General features: G+C 50.9%; 1 protein-coding gene across 1 annotated transcript in view; it reads right to left on the bottom strand.

Annotated features, from left to right (window-relative positions):
- Window positions 1–2,079: 2,079 nt before the first annotated feature.
- The window catches only part of TMEM132B (transmembrane protein 132B), a 351,155-nt gene continuing 344,290 nt past the window's right edge, over window positions 2,080–8,944 (bottom strand). The window contains exons 8-9 of the mRNA XM_046025794.1: window positions 8,293–8,484; window positions 2,080–7,323 (exon numbers count right to left, since the gene is read on the bottom strand). Of these exons, the coding sequence (XP_045881750.1) occupies window positions 6,175–7,323; window positions 8,293–8,484 (1,341 nt within the window). The 3' untranslated portion in view covers window positions 2,080–6,174. The remainder of the gene's footprint in view (window positions 7,324–8,292; window positions 8,485–8,944) is intronic.

Below are 8,944 nucleotides of genomic sequence, written 5' to 3'. Positions count from 1 at the left end.
GAATCTGCATTGAATTTTAAAACTGATATTCAAAATAAGGTTCCCTGTGGAGGACAGCTAAGGGAAGGTCGCTCCCTTGGTGGTCTGTGTGCCCAGAGGAAGCACATTGGTCCCTCCTTTGGCCAGCCTTGACATCTCTGGGGATGGGAAGTAACAGTGGTAGGCGATTTACAGCAGCTGAGCCGCGGGGACAGTAAAAGGCCCCCATGAAAGTTTCCAGATGTGCCCAGGAAAGACGCACAACCCGGAGAGTGGAATACGGGGCTGAGAACCTGGGACGGTGTACGTTACCAGTGCCTGGTGGGTGCTCCTTCTCAGCCTAAAATATCCATGGGTTGAGAGCATGTTCACCTTAAGTGGGAACCGACTCAGATGAAACAAGAGATCCTGCAGTCGTCATGACAAAGAAAACAAGGCACACTCTCCAAGGAAGCCTCTCTAGGTGAAGAAACTGCATTACCTGGGCAGCGTCTACACTGGCATTGGTGTTATTTCATTGGGCGAGTCAAATTCCTACAAAGGAGGTCATCATAAAATAGCAAATTATTTGAGCTCCAACCTTACCATGGGAACCAGAAAGTGGTATGTGCTCTTTGGCCAGAGGAAGAAAAGAAAGAAGGGTCAGGTCAACAGTGATTGAAGGCTAGAGGAGTACTATTTTCAAATGGGTCCAGAGGTCGGTATCACACAGACCCCAAATTCCGGAGCAACATCCATCCCTCTGTTTGGAAAGTGCGTTCTTCCAATGGGCAATGCAGATCCATTAAAAAAGGCCACCTGTCCTCTTGGCTTCTGCAGTCTCTAACCAGATTTCAATCCTCAAGATCAAATTAAAAGGTTTCGTCTTGAACTGATCGAGGACAATAATTAAAGCCAAAGAAATCATAAAGGCATCTCATGGAACATGAAGATTGTCCAGTTTTGATGACACGACTACATTCTTGGGCCGGGGCAGTGAGTCCCTACTGGACTTGGACTGATATTTTCCATCTAGGAAATGACAGTGTCCCGCTCACCTTGATTCCTAGAAGACCCCGGGTGCATCGCTTCTGCACTTTCTCATCTTTTCAAAATTTCTAAAAACAAGCAAACAAACAAAAACCCCTCATCCCCGATTTAACCTGCATAAAACCATAGACTCAACAGCCCCCAAATTGGAAACGTGGGGGTTTGCATTTTGCACACACTCAAAAATTGAAAGAAAACAAAGATTCATTCTTTTACAAACCTTCTTTCTCCAAGCTTCGTTTTCTCTTCTCTTTTTGGACTACGTGTGTGTACCCTCAGGCCTGGGGAGAGCCTGCGGGGGCCATGGCTCCGTCCTCCTGTGTTCGGAGGACAAAGAGGAGGAGGACGAGGAGGCGGCCAGTGGGAAATCCTCCACCCCTGGGAGAGCATGGGGGCTCATCTGTAGCCTGTTACTCTGCGTATCTGATTTCACAAGCCAAGCCCCCAGGTTTCCACCCACTGCCCCAAATGAGGTCTTCAGAGCCCGCATGATAGGGGAACATATTTTGACAGACCAAGTAACTGCCTCATCCTGAGAGCAAGGGGCAGCATTTGCCAAGATGCCAAAGGTGATGTTGGCGGTGTCGAGAAGGACACACGCGCCAACGGAGGAACTGTGGGGGCTCAGCAGCTCCTGGGTTTGTCTTATGTCTCCATAGCTCTGCCTGTCCTGGTCCTCAGCACCCACGTCCCTGCCCCAAATACATACACGAATGAGTCATTCACAGAGAAAGACCAGAAGGGAGACCGAGGCCAGGGGCCAGCATCCTGCATGTCAACACTGAGTCCAAGGCGGTGTGACCCTGGCCAGGGACGTAGGTGCCACGAGCCCTCCTTCTGAGACATCCTGGAATAAGTGTCCCCCGGCTGGGAAAGCAAATAAGCTTTCCAAGGTGAAAGTTGTTGGTAACTTTCAAGAAACATTGTCTTTTAGTTTCCATTTATTGCTCTATCAGAGGTATTAAAAAATCTCTGGCTAAGAAGAAAAAAAAATAGATACCAATATAGCGAAATCATACAGAGGCTCAAATTGAAAAGGGGCTGTGTGCGTAAAATAAAGAAACCACGGAAGAAGGTTTAAATGTTTATTTTCATGTTAAAAATGATGAGTTACCCTGTGGTTAGAATATACTTTATGCTGGAAAATGTAGTCACTTTATTTCTGAAGTATTTCCAGGGGGAAAAAAAAAGAGGAAAAAAAAATTCCGAAAGTAATGAAGAGGAAGATGAAAACATTCTGGCAGATTCCATCAGTGATGCCGCCAACGAGCCGAGCCCTGTCCAGGCCGCGTTCCTACCTGGTGTTTCCCCTACCGTGGGTTCAGATATTTCGGAGTGGGAGGGCTGTACATTTAAAAGCTACAGTGTTGCATGCTTCTGCTGTAAAATGTATTTATTCCAGCACACTTCTCGGTGAGTCGTACTGCGTATCTTACATACAAAAATATCTGCCAGCCGCGTCCTCCCGTAACCTCCACCACCCGGCCTGTCCCTCCACATCACAGGGGATACGTGGTACATCACACGTGTAGAATTTCGATGGAGGAGAGAGTTGCTGGGTCTATAAACTATCGTGTCACTTACAGAGACGAGGATGGAGAGTTGAAGCCGTTTTTGAGATGATTCGAGAAAAGACAATGGTCCCAGAGACGCGCAGGAAGCAGGTGCAACCACTCTGTGTGGTCATTGACGGTGGGTTGGTTGGTTCTCTGACACAGAGCCTTCACCGGGCCCAGCACCCCAACCTTGGGAGGATGCCTTTCCAAATTGGTGAAGAAAGGGCACAAAGGGTCAAAATGACAGAGGCCGACTTCCTGAAACTTAGAAATGAACAATGTACAAAGTGCTCATCTACGGATGGGGCAAACGGGACAAGAAGTAATCTATGTTCTCCCTGCGCTAACGTGTACACACGCACACCCTCTGCCTGGGATTGAAGTCTGGGAGCTGACCCTGGCCAGGGCGCGACACAGAAGAGCTGGGGGGTCAGTCAGTCCTCTGTTGGTGCACACCGTCAGCCTGAGGCTTGCCGGGGGCGCTCCTCTGGGACACTGGCAGGCTCTTCTGGCTTCCCGGCAGAGGTGACACGGTGCATTTAAGCTTCACTTCCGTCGTGTGGCGGCTGCTCCTGGATCCCAGGGCGCGGCCCGGGAGGCCGTACATCTGGCGGCTGGGAACACTGGTCTCACCACCCACCCCCCCCGTTCTAGGTGGCCTGGTCCCCGTGGGCATCTGAGCCATCCTCTGTGGGACCCACACAGCTCTCAGCCTGCAGCCCCCGAGGAGCTGGCACTGGCCTGGGGGGCAGGGGGAGAGGACGGGGATTGATCCCTGCTGTTCTAAGGTGACAAATCACACCGATCAATGGGCTATTCCGGCTGTGAGAAACCTGGAAACTCCAGGCGTGTGCGGGCCCCCAGAGAACGGATTTCAAGGTTTCCTAAGTGACGTCTTTTCCCCATTCTAGTTTAGATATTGAAGGGCGTAGTTCCTATTCGTTTTAAGTGATCTGGTTGGAAAACAAGCAATTTTCCTTGACTACTGATGAGCGGGAAACATTTAGGGCAGAAAGGACCTCACTGAAATCCTGGGGAGCTGGGACAGTGCCCACAGCAAGTCGGGGAGCGGCCCACAGTGCCGTTCTACTAAATACTGTATTCTCTGTTCACACACGTGCACACGCGTGTGCATGCAAGTGAGTGTGTGCCATGGTAAAAGGGATCCCTGCCCCCGCCCCGGGACCTTCCACATGACTCTCAAGGTGAAGTGAGTTTGAACGGCAGCCGGCAGAGAGTACAGAGCCCAGATCACACCGTTACCGCTTCTGACGCTGCCAGGTCTGCGCTCTGCCGGTATCAAGGGCTCCGACCCCAGGAAAGGCTCTGATGCGCAAGCTTCTCAGTAACCCTCCCTTGTCCCTTTCCAGATCACCCGCCCTCGGCCACCCGGGGCCTCACTGTGGCAGCGTGGGCAGCCTGCCGAGCATGCGTGGGGGCACACACACGTGTGTGCGCACGTGAGACTCACCCCCTCTATCCGTCGAGCTCCCTCCGCTTCAGACACGGAGTTCCCTTATTTCAGAATGCTGACGATCCAAAGGGAGAGCACGTGGAGAACGTGGCACAGTGAGCAGGCCTAGTTTGGAGAGCTACGTGGCATTAGCGTGAGAACTCCCTGGCGCCCTCCGTAGGGGGCCCCGAGCTCCCTCTGCACCCAACCCTCGATGAGAGGCGGCAGCCTCCTCCGGGGGCTTCAGCCTTTTCTCTGCAAACTCTCTCTGAAGCCAACATCTGGGTCTCTGGCTTCTTGCATCCATCGGATCGGAAGACTTTGGAAACTTCACTGGCTTCAGCCCTTAGTCGCCATCGGAAACACAAGATTGGCTGGACGTGGGCCTCTAGAGATCAGGCCCACAGCGCTGCTGATCTCCGCCCTGTCCTGTGGGCAAGGGACACAGGCGGGACGCTGTGGTCGACGCGTGGTGCGTGAGGAGGCGGGGTCGGTGTGCTCCCGGGCGCACAGAAAGCTACACGACACCCCAGAGCCTCTTGTTCCGATGGCTCACTCCACCACCGCCACGTAGAGTCAATCAGCCGCTTCCTTGCCTCTCTGGCGGGTCTTCACGACTCTGGCCTTCACGGTCCAGTCCTCAGCCACGCAGATGGCCCTGGAAAGCCCGCAATGGGTGGGCCAGCCCCCGCGCCCGTCTTCGCAGCTATCCCCCGGCATACAGTGTTGCTCTACTCTGCTAATCTGAAATTCTTGCTCGGCTTGGAACCCTTCCTGCTCTTCTCTGAAAGACATTTTTTTTTAAAATTTGTGAATTATGCAGGGGGTCACGCTTTTTTTTTTCCGTTGTCACTCTGACTTTCCACCAGCTAGGGTGTTTCTACCTACCTGCTTCTGAAACCCTCCAACAGTCATTTACTTTATGAAATTTGGAAGCCGACCCATTCTTTTCAACATCAGTGCCTACCCTGCGTAGGCTTGGGCCCTGCCGGAGCCATGACTGATGATTTTGGCGGCGGGGGGGGGGTCATTATATGGATGGATCTTTACATATTGCTAAGTTGAAACATCATTCTGCTTACTTTCATTTTTTTCTTTTTTTTTTTTTTTGCTCTGGTAAAATGGAAGTGTAACCTGAACATTGTTTCCTACACAATTTCCTTTCTGTGTCATAGTAATTTAAAATTTTGATTTCAGCTTGGATAACGAATTGTGTTGACCGGAAAGCACCAGTATAAATACGACTCTCAGGGTCTTTCTGCCCTCAGAAATACACTCCAGGAGTCCCCCACGAATGTCCCACAAGCAGAAGATAAAAACAAATGTGGTTGACAAGTGGTCACCAGTTTCTCAGCATCATATAGAAAACTGTAAAGATGGCCCTCCCTCGCAGTATATTAATATTTTATGTAAAATCCCGTGTCCCAGTCTGATATACAGGGACATTCCACAACAAAGAGAAGGGAGGACAGCGTGAGGATAAGCTTCTCAGATGTTGCCCCTTCGGTAAGGGAAGTGGGCAACGGAGAGCACCTGACATCCAGCCCAGACGCGGCGAACGTCGGTGACTAAAACTCATGTGAAAATCAAACGTCTCCGAGAGAGGAGACCGTGATTGCTTTTCTTCATGTTTCAAAAAGAATTCCAGAGGCCAAAGGAACCAGGTGCAGGTGCAAATGTGTATAAAAATAATGAGCAGCCTTGTAACAAATAAGGGCGGCTACATTCAGCATCTTTCACGAACGTCCAATCGCAGGCCAAGGGCAAGGAGTGTCCACTGTGCTTTAAAAGTTCTAGGAATAGAAAAATCAACACCCGAGCCTTTTCGAATCCCACGCGGCCGTTTGTCGCGAGATGACTAACAATGTCTGTGGGGCCAGGTTTAGAGTGTTTGAACTGGAGCAGGCAGCAGATACAACTGTCGTCTCAGAATTTCTCAAGGAGCTATAGGTGGCTGCTTTCGAGACATTTCCCAACTTACAACCCGGCTGCTGTTGCTCTCCGGGCCTCTGACACCTGCTCAGAAAGGGATCCCCCTCCCCCCAGACCGCCCCAAACGAAGCTTTGTTAAATCACCCACTATTGCTGAACAAACTCGCTGCTCCACCGTTCCAAAAACAGAAGGCATAGAGGTGAATACGAACGTAAGAAAGGAGCTCACATGGGGTCCTGCAGCCTTTCCATGTAGTCTCTGAGGTCCCGGGGGCCCCCCAGCCCCGTGTCCTGACACACCCACTTGATGTTGTCCTCACTGTCAAACAGGATGGAGTTGGTGTATGGGCCGCCGTCCTCCGGGAGGATGGTGGTGTAGGACGTAAACTTGACTCGCTTCCGCTTTGGGCCCGATGGATTCAGAGGCTCACTTTTCAGGTCCTTCTCGTAGACATAGTCAGAGGGCCTGAGCAGTTGGCTGTGGAAGGTCTTCTGGGAACCGCCGTTGAGAAGGAAGTTCCTTTCCTCAAACTGCAGGCCCCTGTCTATCATGGTCGTGCACTCCTCCGATGGGAGGGTGATGTCCACGGGGTTCTCCAGAAGTTCCACCTCGTTCCCAAGCCAGACCCAGTCATGGGAATGGGGGATGTTGCCTTGCTCACTCACGGCGAATCTTTTGTGTCTGTATTTCCAAGCAAATGCCACACAGTTGATCAAGAAGACCAAAATGGCCAGGCAGAAGACACAGAGCAGAGCGTACATGCCGATCTCCAAGTCAGTCAACCCCCTTGAGGTCACTGTCAGGTCACTGGGATTATTGGGTTCCGGTAATTTCCCTTGAGTGGGGAAGCTTGTGAAGGCATCTGCGCCGCCACTCTTGAGTGACTTCTTATCCTTTCCTTCCTGGGGAGACCACGGGGTTGTGCTTTTGTTGCCACGTTCCTCGTGGCCAACAGAGGCGCCATGTTGGAACCACTCCTGACCTGCTCTCTCCTGGTTCCCTTCACGCTCTATGGAATTACTGAGGTGGTCTTTGTATTCCCGACTGATGCCTTCAATGTCATTGGTGCCTCCTTGGTGCTCATCGATATTTGGTTGAAATCTAACCTTGACATTTCCTTTACCCACGGCAAGAACACTCTTCCTCTTGGTCTTCTGACAGGGCTCACTAATCATCATTTCTAGTTTAATCAAGGGCCCTTGCCCTTCACCCTGTGCGACCACCACTGGCCATCTGGACTGAAGGTTTGCCTGGACAGACACCACCATTTCATCCAATGATGACACAGTAACTGAAAAATCCTTGGGGTCATAAATGTCTAAGGGTGTCACCGAACCATCACTGAACAAAATCCAAGAACTGACTATTGCTTCCTAAGAAAAATGAAACCAAAGCATTATGTTACGATAATAAAATTGCAAACAAATCTTTTTGTTTTCAAAATATAAAATTGCAAACAAAATTGCAAATTGCAAGCAAATACAATTTCCTATAGAATATTATTTAAATAAACACTGAGGAAAGTAAACTTCTATGTCTTATGATCTTGACTGGTTCTTGGCATGTCTTGAACTGGCATCCAGAATGTACGATTGCCCCACTGACGTGAGGAGCAAATGACAACACACTTTAAGGAATGCATTAAAGTGCATATTAATTTATTGCGTGCCAGACAACAGACGTTGACTCTGACCTTTCTAAAAAAACACTTTGAAAGTTGAGGCCATCGATCTGCATCAAGATCAGGTTCATCAGGGCTACTGCTCCAGATAATACCATTTTGAATACCCTTTATTAGGAAGCCAGTGCCGAGGAAATGAAACACGCACCAGCAGAGGGGCCTGGGACACGATGCCTTAGGAGACGAGCTCCCCAGAAAGGCACCATGCCCAGGTGCCTTGATGAACCTCGTCATGAGGTCAAAGACAGAGGAGAGCTTTAGAGTCGGCAATGATTGTAAGCAGTAGTGATTGGCTGCCCATTAGCCATGCTTGTTTGAGCAGCTGAAATGGAATTTCCAGGTATCAAAAACCACCTGCTTTGGCAGAATGACAATATGGGATCCTTTGGTCATGCTCTAGCATGGTGTGCCGAGCACAGATAAGGCTGCAGTAAAGTAAATGATATATGGACCTGTGGTCGGTGGATAAAAGCAAAAACAAGCCATATGTATCTAAGTTCCTGGTATTTTTCTCAAAAAGAGACAGGGTGCCCCCGACCAGAAACAGGAAGAAGCTTCAAGGGCCTCCCGTCCTAGCTACAAGTGCTCTACTGATCTCCTCCGCAGACGTGAGAGGGAGGTGACCTCAAATGACCCGGAATCAAGGATTCTGGAATCCCACCTGCTGCGGGGCCTGGAGAACGTCCTGGGCCGACACCGCTGAGACGATAGCTCTCTTGTCCGCTCTGTGAGGCTGCAGGGCAAGGGACAAGCCGGCCACCAGCTGCACGCCCAGGTCTGCGATGGTGACGCGGTCATCCAGCACGATCACCGTCTTCTCGGCCAGGATGGAGTCGGACAGCGGCGAGAGCACCTTCGAAGGAAGCAAGAAAGCTCCAGGGTCTGCTGCACACAAGGGTCAGGACCGCCTGACGTTTCCACCAGCGCGTTCCCTCAGCTCTCTGCTGGAGGAGTGAGCCTGTGGGGACCGCATGGGACCGCAGTACACTGCAGGTCACTGACACACTTGCCAATGGGCTGACCATGACAAGTACTGGTCCATTGCCTTTCCTCTGCCTCAGGCCATGACAATACTAGTGTATTTCCCAAGAAGACCACAATTTAACTGCAAGGCAATACCTAGATTTCCCACCTTGGCCCCAGACACTCAGACAGCGACCATGTTTCCCAGACACTAACAGTTAGAGGTGGAAATGGCAAAATTGTGAGAAAGCGCCTACAGGGCACAGGGCTCCGCCGCCTTCTCCTGCAGCCATCCTTCCAGGGGGCAGTGAGCTGTTCCCCACGGACAACAGTGATCGCGGTGTGGGCTG

The sequence above is a fragment of the Meles meles genome, chromosome 12 (genome assembly GCF_922984935.1).
Source record: "Meles meles chromosome 12, mMelMel3.1 paternal haplotype, whole genome shotgun sequence".
Taxonomy (NCBI): Eukaryota; Metazoa; Chordata; class Mammalia; order Carnivora; family Mustelidae; genus Meles; species Meles meles.
This window is presented reverse-complemented; position numbering and strand designations above follow the sequence as displayed.